General features: G+C 47.9%; 2 protein-coding genes across 4 annotated transcripts in view; one reads left to right on the top strand and one right to left on the bottom strand.

The window, feature by feature from the left end:
* LOC129821933 (roundabout homolog 1-like) overlaps positions 1-15177 on the top strand; it is a 122723-nt gene extending 107546 nt beyond the window's left edge. For both annotated transcript variants that reach the window (XM_055879685.1, XM_055879684.1), the window contains 3 exons: positions 10546-10821; positions 10996-11189; positions 11293-15177. In XM_055879685.1, the coding sequence (XP_055735660.1) occupies positions 10546-10821; positions 10996-11189; positions 11293-11307 (485 nt within the window). In that variant the 3' untranslated portion in view covers positions 11308-15177. The remainder of the gene's footprint in view (positions 1-10545; positions 10822-10995; positions 11190-11292) is intronic.
* LOC129821937 (CAP-Gly domain-containing linker protein 3-like) overlaps positions 1-25258 on the bottom strand; it is a 462950-nt gene that overhangs the window by 254037 nt on the left and 183655 nt on the right. The gene's annotated exons all lie outside the window — the stretch shown is intronic.

Here is a 25258-nt window from a genome sequence, read left to right as displayed (position 1 = left end):
CACATGTTCATATAGACTGCAGTGTAGCACCCACATGTTGATATAGACTGCAGTGTACCACCCACATGTTTATATAGACTGCAGTGTACCACCCACATGTTCATATAGACTGCAGTGTACCACCCACATGTTGATATAGACTGCAGTGTACCACCCACATGTTCATATAGACTGCAGTGTACCACCCACATGTTGATATAGACTGCAGTGCACCACCCACATGTTGATATAGACTGCAGTGTACCACCCACATGTTGATATAGACTGCAGTGTACCACCCACATGTTCATATAGACTGCTTGGTACCACCCACATGTTGATATAGACTGCAGTGTACCACCCACATGTTGATATAGACTGCAGTATACCACTCACATGTTTATATAGACTGCAGTGTACCACCCACATGTTGATATAGACTGCCGTGTACCACCCACATGTTCATATAGACTGCAGTGTACCACCCACATGTTCATATAGACTGCAGTGTACCCCCCCACATGTTGATATAGACTGCAGTGTACCACCCACATGTTCATATAGACTGCAGTGTACCCCCCCACATGTTGATATAGACTGCAGTGTACCACCCACTTGTTCATATAGACTGCAGTGTACCACCCACATGTTCATATAGACTGCAGTGTACCACCCACATGTTCATATAGACTGCAGTGTACCACCCACATGTTCATATAGACTGCAGTGTACCACCCACATGTTCATAGAGACTGCAGTGTACCACCCACATGTTAATATAGACTGCAGTGTACCAGCCACATGTTGATAAAGACTGCAGTGTACCACCCACATGTTCATATAGACTGCAGTGTACCACCCACATGTTGATATAGACTGCAGTGTACCACCCACATGTTGATATAGACTGCAGTGTACCACCCACATGTTCATATAGACTGCTTGGTACCACCCACATGTTGATATAGACTGCAGTGTACCACCCACATGTTGATATAGACTGCAGTATACCACCCACATGTTTATATAGACTGCAGTGTACCACCCACATGTTGATATAGACTGCCGTGTACCACCCACATGTTCATATAGACTGCAGTGTACCACCCACATGTTCATATAGACTGCAGTGTACCCCCCCACATGTTGATATAGACTGCAGTGTACCACCCACATGTTCATATAGACTGCAGTGTACCCCCCCCACATGTTGATATAGACTGCAGTGTACCACCCACGTGTTCATATAGACTGCAGTGTACCACCCACATGTTCATATAGACTGCAGTGTACCACCCACATGTTCATATAGACTGCAGTGTACCACCCACATGTTCATATAGACTGCAGTGTACCACCCACATGTTCATAGAGACTGCAGTGTACCACCCACATGTTGATATAGACTGCAGTGTACCACCCACATGTTGATATAGACTGCAGTGTACCACCCACATGTTCATATATACTGCAGTGTACCACCCACATGTTCATATAGACTGCAGTGTACCACCCACATGTTCATAGAGACTGCAGTGTACCACCCACATGTTGATAGAGACTGCAGTGTACCACCCACATGTTCATATAGACTGCAGTGTACCACCCACATGTTCATATAGACTGCAGTGTACCACCCACATGTTCATAGAGACTGCAGTGTACCACCCACATGTTGATAGAGACTGCAGTGTACCCCCCCACATGGCAATTTCACAACCTGTTTGTTTATTTGTTCATGTATTTATGTCCATAGTAATATAATAATTGACCCTCTGCTGTCTGGTCCATTGGAGGTCAGAGTGAGAGCAGCAATCCACCCAGGACAGAAGAGGATAGGACAGCCATAATTACCCAGAAATAGCAGCGGTTAACAGGGCAATTAAAAGACAGTGGTACATGTGGACCAAAACTCCCTCTACTCTCTCCACCCCCCTTCCCCCTCATTGATGCTTATTTCAGTCCTGTTTGCTCAGTGGCTGGTGAGATGACCAGGTTTGAGGTTATTTCCCCATGTGGTTCACATGCGTGTCCAATGCCTGTCTAATGCCTGTTTTAACCACCAAACTAAAGTTGACCCTTTCCCTTCCCTCTTTGCTAATACCTTAATTTAGCAAACACATTTATCCATACATTCAGTATAGTTGTCCAATGTGGAATCAAATCCCTAGTTTGAAGCAACTGTTTTTCTGGAAGCTGTGCTGCGCCATCTACCCTACATTTTCCCCGATGTGGCCAGGCACCCTAGCAATTCAAGTTCAACCAATGAGCTTCAGCTCCTCGCCATATGAGTGACAGCTAGCAAGAGTGAACGAAACAACTTGCTTAACGGCATCTGCCTGAAAACCTGCCGACAGTACAAACTTACCAAAACTCAGCTCTTTCCTGATTTGATCATCCATAGTGAACACTCTTTTTTTGCTCTTTTCATGAACACAACGAGTTTGCTTATTTATATATTTATTGAGATTCTATATATATATATATATATATATATATAGAGAGAGAGAGAGAGAGAGAGAGAGAGAGAGAGAGAGAGAGAGAGAGAGAGAGAGAGAGAGAGAGAGAGAGAGAGAGAGAGAGAGAGAGAGAGAGAGAGAGAGAGAGAGAGAGAGAGAGAGAGAGAGAGAGAGAGAGAGAGAGACTGCTCAAAAAATAAAGGGATCACTTAAACAACACAATGTAACTCCAAGTCAATCACACTTCTGTGAAATCAAACTGTCCACTTAGGAAGCAACACAATATATTTCACATGCTGTTGTGCAAATGGGATAGACAAAAGGTGGAAATTATAGGCAATTAGCAAGACACCCCCAAAAAAGGAGTGGTTCTGCAGGTGGTGAATAGCGGGGAAACCTTTCTGAGTTGATTTTACTCCTGGCTCAGGATTTGTCTGAGCCATGTCTTAACATCCTCCTAAAACCCACTCTGAGCTGGGAGCTTTTTAAGTCTTATAACAGGTTTTAACAGAATTCCTAGGACCTTTTCGGATATGCTTTGTGGATACGGGCCCTGCTATTGAAACCTGGCCTCTTTCCTCACCTCCATGTGTCCATAAATCTGCCTTGCTGTCCTCTCCACTCCTCCTCCTGTAGTGGGCTATATCTCACAGACAGTGGCATTGATCGGATCCTGACGGAGGTAGGAGGCAGGGGAGAAATGAAAGAAGCTTTTCCACCCTATGATATTGACTGACCCACTGTGTATTCAGGAGGTGTGTGTATGTGTGTGGGTGTGGGGGAGGGTGGATAATCAGGAAAGTGTATTAGACCTTCCTGATTTGGTCAAAGCGACACAGACAAACACACTGGCAACCCCTTTAGCCCCCGAGTGTGTAAAAAGTTCCTAAAGTGGTGTTGTTGAGCGGTGTTGTGATGCTGGGTGTGAGCGGTGTTGGGATGCTGGGTGGGAGCGGTGTTGGGATGCTGGGTGTGAGCTGTGTTGGGATGCTCGGTGTGAGTGGTGTTGGGATGCTGGGTGTGAGCGGTGTTGGGATGCTGGGTGTGAGCGGTGTTGGGATGCTGGGTGTGAGCGGTGTTTGGATGCTGGGTGGGAGCGGTGTTGGGATGCTGGGTGTGAGCGGTGTTCGGATGCTGGGTGTAAGCGGTGTTGGGGGACTGGGTGGGAGCGGTGTTGGGATGCTGGGTGTGAGCGGTGTTGGGATGCTGGGTGTGAGCGGTGTTCGGATGCTGGGTGTGAGTGGTGTGAGCGGTGTTGGGATGCTGGGTGTGAGCGGTGTTGGGATGCTGGGTGTGAGCGGTGTTGGGATGCTGGGTGTGAGCGGTGTTGGGATGCTGGGTGTGAGTGGTGTGAGCGGTGTTGGGATGCTGGGTGTGAGCGGTGTTGGGATGCTGGGTGGGAGCGGTGTTGGGATGCTGGTTGGGATGCTGGGTGTGAGCGGTGTTGGGATGCTGGGTGTGAGCGGTGTTCGGATGCTGGGTGTGAGTGGTGTGAGCGGTGTTGGGATGCTGGGTGTGAGCGGTGTTGGGATGCTGGGTGGGAGCGGTGTTGGGATGCTGGGTGTGAGCGGTGTTGGGATGCTGGGTGGGAGCGGTGTTGGGATACTGGGTGTGAGCGGTGTTGGAATGCTGGGTGTGAGCGGTGTTTGGATGCTGGGTGGGAGCGGTGTTGGGATGCTGGGTGTGAGCGGTGTTGGGGGACTGGGTGGGAGCGGTGTTGGGATGCTGGGTGTGAGCGGTGTTGTGATGCTGGGTGTGAGCGGTGTTGGGATGCTGGGTGTGAGCGGTGTTGGGATGCTGGATGTGAGCGGTGTTGTGATGCTGGGTGTGAGCGGTGTTGGGATGCTGGGTGTGAGCGGTGTTGGGATGCTGGGTGTGAGCTGTGTTGGGATGCTCGGTGTGAGTGGTGTTGGGATGCTGGGTGTGAGCGGTGTTGGGATGCTGGGTGTGAGCGGTGTTGGGATGCTGGGTGTGAGCGGTGTTTGGATGCTGGGTGGGAGCGGTGTTGGGATGCTGGGTGTGAGCGGTGTTCGGATGCTGGGTGTAAGCGGTGTTGGGGGACTGGGTGGGAGCGGTGTTGGGATGCTGGGTGTGAGCGGTGTTGGGATGCTGGGTGTGAGCGGTGTTCGGATGCTGGGTGTGAGTGGTGTGAGCGGTGTTGGGATGCTGGGTGTGAGCGGTGTTGGGATCCTGGGTGGGAGCGGTGTTGGGATGCTGGGTGTGAGCGGTGTTGGGATATTGGGTGTGAGTGGTGTGAGCGGTGTTGGGATGCTGGGTGTGAGCGGTGTTGGGATGCTGGGTGGGAGCGGTGTTGGGATGCTGGTTGGGATGCTGGGTGTGAGCGGTGTTGGGATGCTGGGTGTGAGCGGTGTTCGGATGCTGGGTGTGAGTGGTGTGAGCGGTGTTGTAATGCTGGGTGTGAGCGGTGTTCGGATGCTGGGTGTGAGCGGTGTTGGGGGACTGGGTGGGAGCGGTGTTGGGATGCTGGGTGTGAGCGGTGTTGGGATGCTGGGTGTGAGCGGTGTTGGGATGCTGGGTGGGAGTGGCGTTGGGATGCTGGGTGTGAGCGGTGTTGGGATGCTGGGTGTGAGCGGTGTTGGGGGACTGGGTGTGAGCGGTGTTGGGATGCTGGGTGTGAGCGGTGTTTGGATGCTGGGTGGGAGTGGCGTTGGGATGCTGGTTGTGAGCGGTGTTGGGGGACTGGGTGGGAGCGGTGTTGGGATGCTGGGTGTGAGCAGTGTTGGGATGCTGGGTGTGAGCGGTGTTGCGGGACTGGGTTGGAGCGGTGTTGGGATGCTGGGTGTTAGCGGTGTTGGGATGCTGGGTGTGAGCGGTGTTGGGATGCTGGGTGGGAGCGGTGTTGGGATGCTGGTTGGGATGCTGGGTGGGAACGGTGTTGGGATGTTGGGTGTGAGCGGTGTTGGGATGCTGGGTGTGAGCGGTGTTTGGATGCTGGGTGGGAGCGGTGTTTGGATGCTGGGTGTGAGCGGTGTTGGGGGACTGGGTGGGAGCGGTGTTTGGATGCTGGGTGTGAGCGGTGTTGGGATGCTGGGTGTGAGCGGTGTTGGGGGACTGGGTGTGAGCGGTGTTGGGATGCTGGGTGTGAGTGGTGTTGGGGGACTGGGTGGGAGCGGTGTTGGGATGCTGGGTGTGAGCGGTGTTGGGATGCTGGGTGTGAGTGGTGTTGGGATGCTGGGTCTGAGCGGTGTTGGGATGCTGGGTGGGAGCGGTGTTGGGATGCTGGGTGTGAGCGGTGTTGGGGGACTGGGTGGGAGCGGTGTTGGGATGCTGGGTGTGAGCGGTGTTGGGATGCTGGGTGTGAGTGGTGTTGGGATGCTGGGTCTGAGCGGTGTTGGGATGCTGGGTGTGAGCGGTGTTTGGATGCTGGGTGTGAGCGGTGTTTGGATGCTGGGTGTGAGCGGTGTTGGGATGCTGGGTGTGAGCGGTGTTGGGATGCTGGGTGTGAGCAGTGTTGGGATGCTGGGTGTGAGCGGTGTTGGGATGCTGGGTGTGAGTGGTGTTGGGATGCTGGGTGTGAGCGGTGTTGGGATGCTGGTTGGGATGCTGGGTGTGAGCGGTGTTGGGATGCTGGGTGGGATGCTGGGTGTGAGCGGTGTTGGGATGCTGGGTGGGAGCGGTGTTGGGATGCTGGGTGGGAGTGGCGTTGGGATGCTGGTTGTGAGCGGTGTTGGGGGACTGGGTGGGAGCGGTGTTGGGATGCTGGGTGTGAGCAGTGTTGGGATGCTGGGTGTGAGCAGTGTTGGGATGCTGGGTGTGAGTGGTGTTGGGATGCTGGGTGTGAGCGGTGTTGGGATGCTGGGTGTGAGTGGCGTTGGGATGCTGGGTGTGAGTGGTGTTAGGATGCTTAGTGTGAGCGGTGTTGGGATGCTGGGTGTGAGCGGTGTTGGGATGCTGGGTGTGAGCGGTGTTTGGATGCTGGGTGGGAGTGGCGTTGGGATGCTGGTTGTGAGCGGTGTTGGGGGACTGGGTGGGAGCGGTGTTGGGATGCTGGGTGTGAGCAGTGTTGGGATGCTGGGTGTGAGCAGTGTTGGGATGCTGGGTGTGAGTGGTGTTGGGATGCTGGGTGTGAGCGGGGTTGGGATGCTGGGTGTGAGTGGTGTTGGGATGCTGGGTGTGAGTGGTGTTGGGATGCTGGGAGTGAGCGGTGTTGGGATGCTGGGTGTGAGCGGCGTTGGGATGCTGGGTGTGAGTGGTGTTGGGATGCTGGGTGTGAGCGGTGTTGGGATGCTGGGTGTGAGCGGTGTTTGGATGCTGGGTGGGAGTGGCGTTGGGATGCTGGTTGTGAGCGGTGTTGGGGGACTGGGTGGGAGCGGTGTTGGGATGCTGGGTGTGAGCAGTGTTGGGATGCTGGGTGTGAGCAGTGTTGGGATGCTGGGTGTGAGCGGTGTTGGGGGACTGGGTTGGAGCGGTGTTGGGATGCTGGGTGTGAGCGGTGTTGGGATGCTGGGTGTGAGCGGTGTTGGGATGCTGGGTGGGAGCGGTGTTGGGATGCTGGTTGGGATGCTGGGTGTGAGCGGTGTTGGGATGCTGGGTGTGAGCGGTGTTGGGATGCTGGGTGTGAGCGGTGTTTGGATGCTGGGTGGGAGCGGTGTTTGGATGCTGGGTGTGAGCGGTGTTGGGGGACTGGGTGGGAGCGGTGTTGGGATGCTGGGTGTGAGCGGTGTTGGGATTCTGGGTGTGAGCGGTGTTGGGATGCTGGGTGTGAGCGGTGTTTGGATGCTGGGTGGGAGTGGCGTTGGGATGCTGGGTGTGAGCGGTGTTGGGATGCTGGGTGTGAGCGGTGTTGGGGGACTGGGTGTGAGTGGTGTTGGGATGCTGGGTGTGAGTGGTGTTGAGATGCTGGGTGTGAGCGGTGTTTGGATGCTGGGTGGGAGCGGTGTTTGGATGCTGGGTGGGAGTGGCGTTGGGATGCTGGGTGTGAGCGGTGTTGGGATGCTGGGTGTGAGCGGTGTTGGGGGACTGGGTGTGAGCGGTGTTGGGATGCTGGGTGTGAGCGGTGTTGGGGGACTGGGTGGGAGCGGTGTTGGGATGCTGGGTGTGAGCGGTGTTGGGATGCCGGGTGTGAGCGGTGTTGGGATGCTGGGTGTGAGCGGTGTTGGGATGCCGGGTGTGAGCGGTGTTGGGGGACTGGGTGTGAGCGGTGTTGGGATGCTGGGTGTGAGTTGTGTTGGGATGCTGGGTCTGAGCGGTGTTGGGATGCTGGGTGTGAGCGGTGTTTGGATGCTGGGTGGGAGCGGTGTTGGGATGCTGGGTGTGAGCGGTGTTGGGATGCTGGGTGTGAGCAGTGTTGGGATGCTGGGTGTGAGCGGTGTTGGGATGCTGGGTGTGAGTGGTGTTGGGATGCTGGGTGTGAGCGGTGTTGGGATGCTGGTTGGGATGCTGGGTGTGAGCGGTGTTGGGATGCTGGGTGGGAGCGGTGTTGGGATGCTGGGTGGGAGCGGTGTTGGGATGCTGGGTGTGAGCGGCGTTGGGATGCTGGGTGTGAGCGGTGTTGGGGGACTGGGTGTGAGCGGTGTTGGGATGCTGGGTGTGAGCGGTGTTGGGATGCTGGGTGTGAGCGGTGTTGGGGGACTGGGTGGGAGCGGTGTTGGGATGCTGGGTGTGAGCGGTGTTGGGGGACTGGGTGGGAGCGGTGTTGGGATGCTGGGTGTGAGCGGTGTTGGGATGCCGGGTGTGAGCGGTGTTGGGGGACTGGGTGTGAGCGGTGTTGGGATGCTGGGTGTGAGTTGTGTTGGGATGCTGGGTCTGAGCGGTGTTGGGATGCTGGGTGTGAGCGGTGTTTGGATGCTGGGTGGGAGCGGTGTTGGGATGCTGGGTGTGAGCGGTGTTGGGATGCTGGGTGTGAGCAGTGTTGGGATGCTGGGTGTGAGCGGTGTTGGGATGCTGGGTGTGAGTGGTGTTGGGATGCTGGGTGTGAGCGGTGTTGGGATGCTGGTTGGGATGCTGGGTGTGAGCGGTGTTGGGATGCTGGGTGGGAGCGGTGTTGGGATGCTGGGTGGGAGCGGTGTTGGGATGCTGGGTGTGAGCGGCGTTGGGATGCTGGGTGTGAGCGGTGTTGGGGGACTGGGTGTGAGCGGTGTTGGGATGCTGGGTGTGAGCGGTGTTGGGATGCTGGTTGTGAGTGGTGTTGGGATGCTGGGTCTGAGCGGTGTTGGGATTTTGGGTGTGAGCGGTGTTGGGATGCTGGTTGGGATGCTGGGTGTGAGCGGTGTTGGGATGCTGGGTGTGAGCGGTGTTGGGATGCTGGGTGTGAGCGGGGTTGGGATGCTGGGTTTGAGTGGTGTTGGGATGCTGGGTGTGAGTGGTGTTGGGATGCTGGGTGTGAGCGGTGTTGGGATGCTGGGTGTGAGCGGCGTTGGGATGCTGGGTGTGAGTGGTGTTGGGATGCTGGGTGTGAGCGGTGTTGGGATGCTGGGTGTGAGCGGTGTTGGGATGCTGGGTGGGAGCGGTGTTGGGATGCTGGGTGGGAGCGGTGTTGGGATGCTGGGTGGGAGCGGTGTTGGCATGCTGGGTGGGAGCGGTGTTGGGATGCTGGGTGGGAGCGGTGGCAATGACTGGTTGCTATGTTTATTAATTTTGTAATCCTGTGTGGATTATGGACCGTGCCGGGCAACACAGAGCTGAGCCATCCCTCTACTGGGCCTCTGATTAAAAGATGAAAAGATATCGATCGCAAGCGGAGCAGACAAGGCTTTTCTCAGGCAGCGTGTTTTGTTTGTGTGTGTCTGTAGAGGTGTGAGCGCTTAGGCAGCCCACCAGTCAGGCTCATATGAATAATGACTCAAGGACAGACAGCACTGATTCATCGACAGGGGAAATGGAGCGGGACAGAGAGCCAGCTGCTGACCGTCACGCTCCCCTCTGCTAACCCTCTCCTCCATCTCTCTCTATCCCTCTCTCCTCCATCACTCTCTCTCCCTCCATCTCTCTCTCTCCTCCATCACTCTCTCTCCCTCCCTCATCTCTCTCTCTCCCTCCATCACTCTCTCTCCCTCCATCTCTCTCCCTCCATCTCTCTCTCTCCTCCATGTCTCTCTCTCTCCATCTCTCTCTCCTCCGTCTCTCTCTCTACCTCAATCTCTCTCTCTCCCCCATCTCTTTCTCTCCTCCAAATTGCTCTCTCCTCCAACTCTCTCTCCTCCATCTGTCTCTCTCTCCTCCATCTCTCTGTCTCTCCCCCATCTCTCTCTCTCCTCAATCTCTCTCCTCCATGTCTCTCTCTCTCCTCCGTCTCTCTTGCTCCTCCATCTCTCTCCTCTAACTCTCTCTCTCCATCTCTCTCTCACCATCTCTATCTCCTCCATCTCTCTCTCCCCCATCTCTCTCTCCATCATCCCTCTCTCAATCTCTCTCTCCTCCATCTCTCCCTGTCCTCCATCTCTCTCTCCTCCAACTCTCTCTCTCCCTCTCCTCCACCTCTCTGTCCATCTCTCCATCTCCTCCATCTCTATCTCTCCTCCATCTCTCACTCCTCCATCTCGCTCGCTCACTCCTCCATCTCTCTCTCTCTCCTCCATCTCTCTCCTCCATCTCTCTCTCCTCCTTCTCTCTCTCTTCCATCTCTCTCCTCCATCTCTCTTTCTCCTCCATCTCTCTCTTTCTTCCATCTCTCTCTCCTCAATCACTCTCTCTCTCTCCATCTCTCTCTTTTTTTCCTTTTTCTCTTCTCTCTTTCCCGTCTCCCCTCTCTCACTTCGTCCCCTCTCTCACTTTGTCCCCTCTCTCACCTCATCCCCTCTCTCACCTCGTCCCCTCTCTCACTTCCTCCCCTCCCATCTCTCGCCTCTTTTCCTTCACTCCTCCCTCCCTCCCCTCCATATTCCATTTCTCCCTCTCTGCCTGCCATTACCCCTTATCTCCCCACTGTCTCCCATCTGTCGTCCCAGGCTGTGTGTACACAGTACAGTCCAGAGTGCTTCCGCTTGGTCAGTATGTGTATACACAGTAGGCTCTAATGGGTAGGCGCTAATGTCTAGGCTCTAATGGCTAGGTTCTAATGGGTAGGTAGGGTCTAATGGGTAGGCGCTAATGGCTAGGCTCTAATGGCTAGGGTCTAATGGGTAGGGTTCCTTTGTTTATCTTCCAGATCTGCCTCCTCCTCCCATCCCCCCTCCAGCGGGGCTCAAGTCCCCCACACACCCCTCCAAGACAGCCCTGGAGGCCCGGGGGATGATGTCTCCCAAGGCAGGCGAGGGCAGGGACAGGAGAGGGGGCTCAGGAGGAGGGTACCGGCCACGGGAGGAATCGGACCCCCGTACCAGCTCCTCAGAGCGCCGGGAGACCCAGGACAGACAGAAGATCCCCCGCGCAGGGAAAGGGAACAAACAGGAGGGGGGCAGCACCAAGGCACGCCAACACCCAGGTACAGAGAAGACCTTAGGACAAGGAACTAATGATATTTAACCTAGCAGTATATTGTTCTTTCTGCTCTGTAGATATGCTGCTCTGACAGTGCAACTTTAGATTGTGAATAGCTATATGTATTGTGTTGAAGGACATGAGTTCTCAGTGTGTCCTCTCTCCTCTTTTGTCCCAGGACCAGAGGACATCCTGCCCTACAGCCGCCCCTCCTTCCCCACGGTCCACAGTCCCAGAGACAGGGACCCCAGCTCCTCCAGTTCCATGTCGTCCCGGGGCTCAGGGGGCCGGCGGAGAGTAGAGGGGGGGCCTGTGGCCCGCAGGAACCCCAACGACATGGGGGCCTTCCAGCCAGGAGACGATGACTTAGAGGTACAGTGCTTTCCGACTGGCTAACTCATATACACATTAAATGCTGTGTATATATTTTTATGCTTGTTGTGTATATATTTTTATGTGTTGTCCTTTTCCTCAGATGGTGGAGACCTGAAGTACTAGAAGGGATGAACAGGAAGTTCTGTCCAGAATGAAGTTTCCGAGAAGAGGAATGCCGTGATCGTTCCTCTGTCCATTTTAAATATCTCAGTATCTCACCATCATGTTTGCTGACAAATACTGTACATCAATTGTGTTTCTATACACCTGGAAAACAGACCAATTGTTTTTCTAATTTATCATTTTCTATGTCCATTTTACAGAAGAAAAAATATCCCAGAGAATAAAAGAATGGTACTTTAATCCAAAGCAAAATACTCATTAGCAGATACACTATATACAGTACCAGTCAGAAGTTTGGACACACCTTCTCATTTCAGAGATTTTCTTTCTTTTGACTATTTTCTACATTGTAGAATAATAGTGGACACATTAAAACTATGAAATAACACATATGGAATCATGTAGTAACCAAAAAAGTGTTCAAAAAATCAACATTTATTTTAGATTTTAGATTCTTCAAAGTTGCCACCCTTTGCCTTGATGACAGCTTTGCACACTCTTCGCATTCTCTCAACCAGCTTCATGAGGTAGTCACCTGGAATGCATTTCAATTAACAGCTGTGTCTTGTTAAAAGTCAATTTGTGGAATTTCTTTCCTTAATGCATTTGAGCCCAATCAGTTGTGTTGTGACAAGCTAGGGGGTGGTATACAGAAGATAGCCCTATTTGGTAAAATACCAAGTTCATATTATGGCAAGAACAGCTCAAATTAGCAAAGAGAAATGACAGTCCATCATTACCTTAAGACATGAAAGTCAGTCAATCCGGAAAAGTGCAGTTGCAAAAACCATTATGCGGTATGATGGAACTGGCTCTCATGAGGACCGCCACAGGAAAGAAAGACGAAGAGTTACCTCTGATGCAGAGGATAAGTTCATTAGAGTTAACTGCACCTCAGATTGCAGCTCAAGTAAATGCTTCAGTGAGTTCAAGTAACAGACACATGTCAACATCAACTGTTCAGAGGAGACTGCGTGAATCAGGCCTTCATGGTTGAATTACTACCAAAGGACTCCAATAAGAATAAGAGACTTGCTTGGGCTAAGAAACACCAGCAATAGACATGAGTCCAAATTTGAGATTTTTGGTCACTACCGCAGTGTCTTTGTGAGACGCAGAGTAGATGAAGGGATGATCTCTTCATGTGTGGTTCCCACTGTGAAGCATGCAGGAGAAGATGTGATGGTGTGGTGGTGCTTGCTGGTGACACTGTCTGTGATATATTTAGAATTCAAGGCAGACTTAACCAGCATGGCTACCAAAGCATTCTGCAGTGATACACCGTCCCATCTGGTTTGCGGTTAGTGGGACTATCATTTGTTTTTCAACAAGACAATTACCCAACACACGTCCAGGCTGTGTAAGGGCTATTTGACCAAGAAGGAGAGTGATGGAGTGCTGTATCAGATGACCTGGCCTCCACAATCACCCGACCTCAACCCAATTGAGATGGTTTGGGATGAGTTGGACCGCACAGTGAAGGAAAAGCAGCCAACAAGTGCTCAGCATATGTTGGAACTCCTTCAAGAATGTTGGAAAAGCATTCCAGGTGAAGCTGGTTCAGAGAATGCCAAGAGTGTGCAAAGCTGTCATCGAGGCAAACGGTTGGTTACTACATGATTCCATATGTGTTATTTAATAGTTTTGATGTCTTCACTATTATTCTACAATGTCGAAAATAGTAAACATAAAGAAAAAGCCTTGAATGAGTAGGTGTGTCCAAAACGTTTGACTGGTACTGTAGATACAGCAGTATGTGGACACCCCTTCAACTTAGTGGTTTCCGCTATTTCAGCCACATCTGTTGCTGACAGGTGTATAAAATCAAGCACACAGCCATTCAATCTCACCAAAGAGCTCAGTGACTTTTAACGTGGCTCCGTCATAGGATGCCACCTTTCCAACAAGTCACTTTGTCAAATTTCTGCCTTGCTAGAGCTGCCCCGTTCAACTGTAAGTGCTGTTATTTTGAAGTGGAAACGTCTAAGGAGCAACAACGGCTCAGCCGTGAAGTGGTAGACCACAAAGCTCACAGAACGGGACCGCTGAAGCGTGTAGAGGGTAAAAAATCATCTGTACTCGGTTGCAACACTCACTACCGAGTTCCAAACTGCCTCTGGAAGCAACGTCAGAACAGGAACTGTTCGTCGGGAGCTTCATGAAATGGGTTTCCATGGCCGAGCAGACGCACACAGGCCTAAGATCACCATGCGCAATGACAAGCATCGGCTGGAGTGGTTTAAAGCTTGCCGCCATTGGACTCTGGAGCAGTGGAAACACTTTCTTTGGAGTGATGAATCAAGCTTCACCGTCTGCGTTTGGCAGATGCCAGGAGAATGCTACCTGCCTGAATGCATAGTGCCAACTGTAAAGTTTGGTGGAGGAGGAATAATAGTCTGGGTCTGTTCCATTGTTCAGGACCTTTAGTTCCAGTCAAGGGAAACATTAATGCTACAGCATACAGTTACAATCTAGACGGTTCTGTGCTTCCATCTTTGTGGCAACAGTTTAGGGAAGGCCCTTTACTGTTTCAGCATGACAATGCCCCCATGAACAAAACGAGGTCCATACAGAAATGGTTTGTCGAGATCGGTGTAGAAGAACTTGACAGGCCTGCACAGAGCCCTGACCTCAACCCCATCAAACACCTTTGGGATGAATTGGAATGCCGACTGCGAGCCAGGTCTAATCGCAGAACATCAGTGCCCGACCTCACTAATGCTCTTGTGGCTGAATGGAAGAAAGTCCCCGCAGCAATGTTCCAACGCGTAGCCGAAAGCCTTCCCAGAAGAGTGGAGGCTGTTATAGCATTAAACTCCATATTAATGCCCATGATTTTGGAATTAGCTGTTCAACGAACAGGTGTCCACATACTTGTGATCATGTAGTGTATGTTTTATTCCAAGGCAGTAGGGAGTAATAGTGGACTCTGGGTATTGACAGGATGGACTTGGCTTGCCTCGGCACTGTGGGAAGCCCTGCCCTTACAGCAAGGTGTTACTGTAATGAAATGAGCTACAAGCAAGAGGGGTGGACTGTCTTGTAAATATACCTGTACACATAATGTCCTTTTGTATAGCGTCCATTGTGGTACTTCAAATTTGTCTTCTTTGTTTTATTTTGCGAATAATAATTTCATTATGCCAGTAAATATAATTATTTTGTCATTTTCCATCCATGTTGTAAATCGATATATTATTTAGCCGCCCCAAGAAAGTGCCACTTTAGGAATGTTATTTTTCTTTTTGTAATGCACTGTTATATTTTTGGGTCGTTGTCAATGTTTGTTATTTGTTTTACTTTGGTTTTAAAAGCACAATCACTAAACTTTATTTCAAACCATTTTATCTATGAACCTGTTTGTCTTCCTGGAGGAAAACTGTATGACTAAAGAGTCTTGTTAACCCTGATGATGATGTTGGTAAAGGTGATAAGCTGTTTACGATGGCTGTGGTTTGAAAGACTCCCTGTGTCATGATTGGCTCATTTCAGATTCTGACGCTAGCTCATGTGATGACCCCCAACACAGACACAGTTATTGTGGGTCATAGCAGCAATGTAAATGTCTTTTTGAATTGACCGTAGTTCCAGTCATTGCACATTATTTCAAACGGTTACATTGTCTATTAATGCACTTAAAAGAATGTAACATACAGAAAATGGGCGACACCTTGTGAATCGGGAGAGGCCGCCATTGGACAAGAAGAATCTATTTTCCAGAGAAGGGATTGGTCGGTGGATCCCTTCTCTGAGGAGAGAGGGTTCTGTTGTTTATTCATAGGACATCTGCAAACATTTGTTTTGTAAAGCAAAAAAAGCTAAATAATATTTAAAAAAAGATGAATAAAAAATGTTCAAACTGCTAGCGCTCCCTCCTTTTTTTCTGATATCAGAAGGACATGGGGTAACTGGGATGTACCCTAAGATTTCCTCTGGGGCCTCTCTCTCACTGAAGCTCTCCTCGCTACACGTGAAGGTGAAATAGAAACAGAAAGGCCTGAGCTCTGAAGTGGATGTGACGGCTGGGTCACACTGCTACTGTTAATAACACAGGTTCTTAGCTGCACTACAGGCCGGACCACATTGAGTGGCATCATTTGAAGGCAACTTTTGTGCTGTTCATTCAGCTGTTTGGATGCAGTTTAGTTGAAGGGTAGTGAGCAGGCTGTGCTCTCTATGGGACATGAGTGTTGTTGTTCTGCGTATTGGTTGTATCTCATTAAAAAGGCTATTACTCTATTGTTAGCCCTACATTTACATACTGAGGATTCACTAATCCCAAAATGTCATTTTTTCCCCACATTATTTATCAAAAATATCCTTTAATACCAATAACAATGAGTCTCTTACTGTTGCAGTAAGTTGTTAATTCATTTGATTGTTATGTGTTTATCTTTCGGATGCAGCTGTTATAACTCAACAGGAGGCAGCAGACGCAAATATATTATTTTGATTCATAATTGTAGGATTAATTCAGTTAATACCATGAAACCAATAGTTGAGCATATTGTCCAACCTACTGTATTACCAATGAATTCAGATTTCTGACTAAAACTAAAGACACGCACTTAACAGAACATTCCATGTCTTTGGAATGTTCCAGTACACAGGAGTATTACTAAACGTGTACAGTATAGACCAGGTAAAGCATCATAAACAAGAGACGTACAATACTATTCATCAAAGTGATAGGAAAATAATATTCTGACAGATGACACTACTTTTATTGAAATTTTTATCATAGGTATAATGAAAAAGCAATACCACTATAAAGCTAAATGCCACTATAAAGCTCAATACCACTATAAAGCTCAATGCCACTATAAAGCTCAATACCACTATAAAGCGCAATACCACTATAAAGCTCAATGCCACTATAAAGCTCAATACCACTATAAAGCTCAATGCCACTATAAAGCGCAATACCACTATAAAGCTCAATGCCACTATAAAGCTCAATGCCACTATAAAAGTAAATTGAAATCCATTAGAGTCATGCTTGCCTCAAAGGCCACAATATACTGTAGGATCAGAACACCACCCAGACAATATGCTACAATATACTGTAGGGTCAGAACACCACCCAGACAATATGCTACAATATGCTGTAGGATCAGAACACCACCCAGACAATATGCTACAATATACTGTAGGGTCAGAACACCACCCAGACAATATGCTACAATATACTGTAGGGTCAGAACACCACCCAGACAATATGCTACAATATGCTGTAGGGTCAGAACACCACCCAGCCAATATGCTACAATATACTGTAGAGTCAGAACACCACCCAGACAATATGCTACAATATACTGTAGGATCAGAACACCACCCAGACAATATGCTACAATATACTGTAGGGTCAGAACACCACCCAGACAATATGCTACAATATGCTGTAGGGTCAGAACACCACCCAGACAATATGCTACAATATGCTGTAGGGTCAGAACACCACCCAGCCAATATGCTACAATATACTGTAGAGTCAGAACACCACCCAGACAATATGCTACAATATGCTGTAGGGTCAGAACACCACCCAGCCAATATGCTACAATATACTGTAGAGTCAGAACACCACCCAGACAATATGCTACAATATGCTGTAGGGTCAGAACACCACCCAGCCAATATGCTACAATATACTGTAGAGTCAGAACACCACCCAGACAATATGCTACAATATACTGTAGGGTCAGAACACCACCCAGACAATATGCTACAATATACTGTAGAGTCAGAACACCACCCAGACAATATGCTACAATATACTGTAGAGTCAGAACACCACCCAGACAATATGCTACAATATACTGTAGGGTCAGAACACCACCCAGACAATATGCTACAATATACTGTAGAGTCAGAACACCACCCAGACAATATGCTACAATATGCTGTAGGGTCAGAACACCACCCAGCCAATATGGTACAATATACTGTAGGGTCAGAACACCACCCAGACAATATGCCACAATACACTGTAGGGTCAGAACACCACCCAGACAATATGCTACAATACACTGTAGGTTCAGAACACCATCCAGACAATATGCCACAATATACTGTAGGGTCAGAACACCACCCAGACAATATGCTACAATATACTGTAGAGTCAGAACACCACCCAGACAATATGCTACAATACACTGTAGGGTCAGAACACCACCCAGACAATATGGTACAATATACTGTAGGGTCAGAACACCACCCAGACAATATGCTACAATATACTGTAGAGTCAGAACACCACCCAGACAATATGCTACAATACACTGTAGGGTCAGAACACCACCCAGACAATATGCCACAATATACTGTAGGGTCAGAACACCACCCAGCCAATATGGTACAATATACTGTAGGGTCAGAACACCACCCAGACAATATGCTACAATATGCTGTAGGGTCAGAACACCACCCAGCCAATATGCTACAATATACTGTAGGGTCAGAACACCACCCAGACAATATGCCACAATATACTGTAGAGTCAGAACACCACCTAGACAATATACTGTAGGGTCAGAACACCACCCAGCCAATATGCTACAATATACTGTAGGGTCAGAACACCACCCAGACAATATGCCACAATATACTGTAGAGTCAGAACACCACCCAGACAATATGCTACAATATACTGTAGGGTCAGAACACCACCCAGACAATATGCCACAATATACTGTAGAGTCAGAACACCACCCAGACAATATACTGTAGGGTCAGAACACCACCCAGACAATATGCTACAATACACTGTAGGTTCAGAACACCACCCAGACAATATGCCACAATATACTGTAGGGTCAGAACACCACCCAGCCAATATGCTACAATATGCTGTAGGGTCAGAACACCACCCAGCCAATATGCCACAATATACTGTAGGGTCAGAACACCACCCAGCCAATATGCCACAATATACTGTAGGGTCAGAACACCACCCAGACAATATGCTACAATATGCTGTAGGGTCAGAACACCACCCAGCCAATATGCCACAATATACTGTAGGGTCAGAACACCACCCAGACAATATGCTACAATACACTGTAGGTTCAGAACACCACCCAGACAATATGCCACAATATACTGTAGGGTCAGAACACCACCCAGACAATATGCTACAATATACTGTAGTCAGAACACCACCCAGACAATATACTGTAGGGTCAGAACACCACCCAGACAATATGCTACAATACACTGTAGTCAGAACACCACCCAGACAATATGCTACAATATACTGTAGGGTCAGAACACTACCCAGACAATATGCTACAATATACTGTAGTCAGAACACCACCCAGACAATATGCTACAATACACTGTAGGGTCAGAACACCACCCAGACCGACAATATACTGTAGGGTCAGAACACCACCCAGACAATATGCTACAATACACTGTAGGGTCAGAACACCACCCAGACAATATGCTACAATATACTGTAGGGTCAGAACACCACCCAGACAATATGCTACAATACACTGTAGGGTCAGAACACCACCCAGACAATATGCTACAATACACTGTAGGGTCAGAACACCACCCAGACAATATGCTACAATATACTGTAGGGTCAGAACACCACCCAGACAATATGCTACAATACACTGTAGGGTCAGAACACCACCCAGACAATATGCCACAATATACTGTAGGGTCAGAACACCACCCAGACAATATGCCACAATATACTGTAGGGTCAGAACACCACCCAGACAATATGCCACAATATACTGTAGGGTCAGAACACCACCCAGACAATATGCCACAATATACTGTAGGGTCAGAACACCACCCAGACAATATGCCACAATATACTGTAGGGTCAGAACACCACCCAGACAATATGCTACAATACACTGTAGGGTCAGAACACCACCCAGACAATATGCTACAATACACTGTAGGGTCAGAACACCACCCAGACAATATGCTACAATATACTGTAGTCAGAACACCACCCAGACAATATGCTACAATATACTGTAGTCAGAACACCACCCAGACAATATGCTAAAATGTGACCAACCGTCTTATGTAGCAACATTTGAAATGTTTTTTTTTTATACATTGGATAAAAGTAGAGACTCAGAGCTCCAAAATGGTATATCATAGACTACAGTTGGGTCAACAATGGGAAAGTCATTTTGCTTTGAAGTTGATAAACTTGTAGACTCACTTTTGAGAAAATGGCATTTGAATGTTTTGGTACTACAACTGGAGAGCCCTTCTTTGTCTACACCCATTCAGCATCGTTCACACCCTTTTAAGCTTAATCCCCACCCATCTCTTTAATGGTTGATCCGAGCTATCTGTGCTAACAACAGCAGTCAAGCACCCAAGTTACTTGCTATCTACTTCCAGACTTCTAAGTGAGAGAGAACAGCTGCCTGAACATTACTCAACCTAGCAGAGGTGGTTAGGCTGTTTTCATGTTATCCAGAGCGTTGGTGACTGGAATTGTGCTGCTGGAAACAATTTCATTACGCTTTTTTGCCGACGTTTACTGACACTGGCCAAATTCAATGGGTGTTGAGCGTTCGTTAATTCATCAGTTATTCTGCACTCTGGCAGACTTCATGTCAAAATTAGAAATGTGTAATATCTCAACATTTTGCTAGCTAGCCTATCATACATCATGGTTGGACGCGTCTCCTGTCGGATGCCATGGTTGCCCTTAGTGTGAAAATTAATTCCGGAAACAGGTGTATTTCTATCTCCTTAGCTATCATGCTCGAATGCCACTGATTTTCAAAACTCGGTCCTCCAGAAAGTGGAGAGCATAGACATAACGTTACCTAGCGAGCCAGCCAGCTAACGTTAGCTAGCTAACAGTACACTTTAACTTGACATTAAGTTTATGCAGTTTTACTTCGCAATACATTAAAAAAAGTTACATTTGACAGGATTACCTAGACATTTTGACCAGCTCCAATTGACAGAAACGTGCTATATGGCAGACCAATTCAAACTCATCTCTTGGCATGTCCAGCCCACTTACTATCTTAGCAAATCCTGGTTAGCCGGAAGGTTGCTTACTTTTTCTGTGGCTAAATGGCTGTCCTGTGTAGTGACACATGACATACACCTAGTTTCCTGAAACCGGTCACAAATATGCTGCAGGATCAGAACACGAGCCAGTTACAGTATACATTAGGATCAGAATACCACCCAAACCCACAATATACTGTAGGATCAGAACACCACCCAGACCCACAATATACTGTAGGATCAGAACACCACCCAGACCTACACTATACTGTAGGATCAGAACACCACCCAGACCTACACTATACTGTAGGATCAGAACACCACCCAGACCTACACTATACTGTAGGATCAGAACACCACCCAGACCTACACTATACTGTAGGATCAGAACACCACCCAGACCTACACTATACTGTAGGATCAGAACACCACCCAGACCCACAATATACTGTAGGAGCAGAACACCACCCAGACCTACACTATACTGTAGGATCAGAACACCATCCAGACCTACACTATACTGTAGGATCAGAAAGCAACCCAGACCTACACTATACTGTAGGATCAGAACACCACCCAGACCTACACTATACTGTAGGATCAGAACACCACCCAGACCTACACTATACTGTAGGATCAGAACACCACTCAGACCTACACTATACTGTAGGATCAGAACACCACCCAGACCGACAATATACTGTAGGATCAGAACACCACCCAGACAATATGCTACAATATACTGTAGAGTCAGAACACCACCCAGACCCACAATATACTGTAGGATCAGAACACCACCCAGACCCACAATATACCGTAGGATCAGAACACCACCCAGACAATATGCTACAATATACTGTAGAGTCAGAACACCACCCAGACCCACAATATACTGTAGGATCAGAACACCACCCAGACCCACAATATACCGTAGGATCAGAACACCACCCAGACCCACAATATACTGTAGGATCAGAACACCACCCAGACCCACAATATACCGTAGGAAAAGAACACCACCCAGACCCACAATATACTGTAGGATCAGAACACCACCCAGACCCACAATATACTGTAGTATCAGAACACCACCCAGACCTACACTATACTGTAGGATCAGAACACCACCCAGACCCACAATATACTGTAGGATCAGAACACCACCCAGACCTACACTATACTGTAGTATCAGAACACCACCCAGACCCACAATATACTGTAGGATCAGAACACCACCCAGACCCACAATATACTGTAGGATCAGAACACCACCCAGACCCACAATATACTGTAGGATCAGAACACCACCCAGACCTACACTATACTGTAGGATCAGAACACCACCCAGACAATATGCTACTGTGAAAGTGAAACTATTAAAAACATAGAGCTAAAAAATGTAATTATCTTACAACATAATAATACAAATATATGCCAATTCCATGAGTCCATTCCATTATTCGTGATATCACTTTCCTTATGACATATAGTAAATAAACATATAGTGAGCCATAGATAATATCTAAAACTAATAACGAGGAGAAGATGGCCAATATTGACAAGCTTACAGTGTTTTCAATTAGGCATATGGATGCAAGGTGCTTTTACTAGGTTGGATAATAAGTATCTACCTGCAGTACTAGTCTTCCCATTGAGTCTCACTGATCTCATCTCCCCATCACATGCTTTAGCAGCCTGGTCTCATAGAGAAGACGTAACATAGTAAAAACTCAACAGAAACTTCTAGCAACCCAAAGGTTGCGAGTTCAAATGTCATCAAGGACAACTTTAGCTAATTAGCAACTTGAAAAAATCGTAATATAGTGTACGTTTATCAAACTCATAACATATTGTACATTTTGCAAATTCGTAACATATTGTATGCCTTGCAAATTCGGAACCTATAATGCGAATTGCATTTTGTAACATATCATACAATTAAAAAATATGTATATATATTTCACCTTTATTTAACCAGATAGGCAAGTTGAGAACAAGTTCTCATTTACAACCGCGACCTGGCCAATATAAAGCAAAGCCTTGTTGCAGCATGAGTGAAGGATGCCTTGTTGCGAAATAGGAAGCCAATTCTAGATTTAACTTTGGATTGGAGATGTTTACATGTAACAACACAGGAGTAAATGGAGTAAAACAAACATACAGTCAATAATACAGTACAAAAATAAGTATATATACAATGTGAGCAAATGAGGTGAGATAAGGGAGGTAAAGGCAATAAATAGGCCATGGTGGCGAAGTATATACAATATAGCATTTTAAACACTGGAATGGTAGAATTGACAGTAGATGAGTGTGCAAAGAAGAAATACTGGAGTGCAAATGAGCAAAATAAATAAATACAGTAGGGGAAGCGGTAGTTGTTTGGGCTATTTATAGATGGGCTGGTGCAGTGATCTGTGAGCTGCTCTGACAGCTGGTGCTTAAAGCTAGTGAGGTAGATAAGTGTTTCCAGTTTCAGAGATTTTTGTAGTTCGTTCCAGTCATTGGCAGCAGAGAACTGGAAGGAGAGGCGGCCAAAGGGGGAATTGGCTTTGGGGGTGACAAGTGAGATACCTGCTGGAATGCGTGCTACGTGTGGGTGCTGCTATGGTGACCAGCGAGCAGAGATAAGGCGGGACTTCACCTAGCAGGGTCTTGTAGATGACCTGGAGCCAGTGGGTATGGCAATGAGTATGAAGCGAGGGCCAGCCAACGAGAGCGTACAGGTCGCAGTGGTGGGTAGTATATGGGGCTTGGTGACAAAACGGATGGCACTGTGATAGACTGCATCCAATTTGTTGAGTAGGGTGTTGGAGGCTATTTTGTAAATGACATCGCCGAAGTCGAGGATCGGTTAGATGGTCAGTTTTACGAGGGTATGTTTGACAGCATGAGTGAAGGATGCCTTGATGCGAAATAGAAAGCCAATTCTAGATTTAACTTTGGATTGGAGATGTTTACATTCTGGAAGGAGAGTTTACAGTCTAACCAGACACCTAGGTATTTGTGGTTGTCCACATATTCTAAGTCAGAACCGTCCAGAGTAGTGATGCTGGACTATAAAATAGGTGATGGACTTCCACAAACGAATACATACCATACAAAACTTAACATATCATACTAAATGGAGTGTCTCAGATTTACTTACAGAATAATACGAAATGCTCTGAGACCATGTTGGGTTTAGCTGCTGACTTAGCCAAACAAAGTGTCCATAAAGATGAAAGATGCCAGTGTCTCCACAGTGTGACTCTGGATAGTGGTTTAGCCTAATTGGAGAGGGAAATGGATTTGTTCCAGTTTATAACACCTACACCTAGCTTCTCCCTGATCGCATGGTGGCTATAACCTCACCGTTGGGACTCCTGTGACGACCACTTTCTCTGTCTGCGGTTATTTAAATACCATTCACTGAATTGATAGAGACTCATGTCAACTTAACACACTCCCTCCTGGGCTTGGCAGAATCGGAATGGAAGTTGTGTTTTCATAAGCTAATGATCAGTCCTGCCCACCTCAGCTGGAGGAGTCTCAGGAGGCCTCTCTAACTCCTAACAGAAACCAATCACAGAGAGAAGTGGATTCTACAGCTATCTCCAACAGACTGATTCAGGTAAATGTACAGGTAATAATACTATGGTAAGATGTGCATGATTAATAGTGTGATCATAAACATGTAAATAACTAAGCAACACTACATCAATCCAAAGCAGAGTGCGAGTCTACTGCCTATTCTGAATGTCAATATTATTTTCTTAATCTCAAAACAAATATTATTGTGTTTTAACTATATTTTCTTACAACAATATGAATGAACATTTTAAAGTCAGGTAGGTATAGTTTGAAATGTAATCTGTTGAGAAGTGTTATAGACTCCAGTATATTTCTCCCCCTCTTCCTCCTCTTCCTCCCTGTTAGTCTGGGCTCTAAGCCGGCCACTCCCCCTCCATTCCCCCAGGTGTTCCCTAATAAGCACCTTTCTAAACGATAACTAATTTTGAATGGGGGAGGGCATCCCCTATGCCACCATCCATCATTCTAATGAGCAGAGGGAAGCAGGGAGGTGCGTGTCCGCACCTCTCAATGAGATGCAGATGATTACGAACATTAGGCAGATAGATACATGTACAGGCTGGCTTGGCCGGGTTACACTGCAGACCACATCTTCCATAAGGACATGAATATGCAGCAGGCTATAGAGGTGAGACACGACTAGACAGAGCAGTCGTACATCCTGCTTGGGCATTATGAATTTGTACAGGGGTTTTCAAACCTGTCCTCTAGGGCTCCCAGACGTTTCATGTATTTTAACTATTCCACAGCTATTTAACTTGTTATCTAATCATCAAGCCCTTCAATAGGTATACCAGATGAGCTAGTTCAAGGCTACACTAAACTGTGAGGAGATGTTTGCTAACCACGGAGTTAGTACATAGAGTCAGTCAGTCAGTCAGTCAGTCAGTCAGTCAGTCAGTCAGTCAGTCAGTCAGTCTGTCTGTCTGTCTGTCTGTCTGTCTGTCTGTCTGTCTGTCTGTCTGTCTGTCTGTCTGTCTGTCGGTGGAGAGGGATCAGGACTGATCTTCAGGACCCAGTTTTTCAAAAGGTATAGAAATATATTTAATTCAACCATTCAAGACAATTATGTGTCTATTCGGATCCTTCTATTTTTATGCATGTAATCATATCCACTAGTTGAAGTCCAGATAGATAACTTTCTGTAACTTTGACTCTCCTTAGGACACTGAAAGATACACACACACACCATCAAATGATAAATAATGATCTTCCTCTTGTGGTACTTTTTCATATCTAGCTACCTTTTAAACTTTTAAAAGTTAAACTTTTTGTTTTTACATTTCCCCAATTTTTTTAACCAGGAGATTTTTGAGACTAGTCGCTCCCCAACTACTTCCACTAATGGGAAAGCAATTTCC

The sequence above is a fragment of the Salvelinus fontinalis genome, chromosome 24, assembly GCF_029448725.1.
Source record: "Salvelinus fontinalis isolate EN_2023a chromosome 24, ASM2944872v1, whole genome shotgun sequence".
NCBI lineage: Eukaryota > Metazoa > Chordata > Actinopteri > Salmoniformes > Salmonidae > Salvelinus > Salvelinus fontinalis.
The sequence above is the reverse complement of the archived record's forward strand: the minus strand, read 5'-3'. Positions and strand labels throughout refer to the sequence as shown.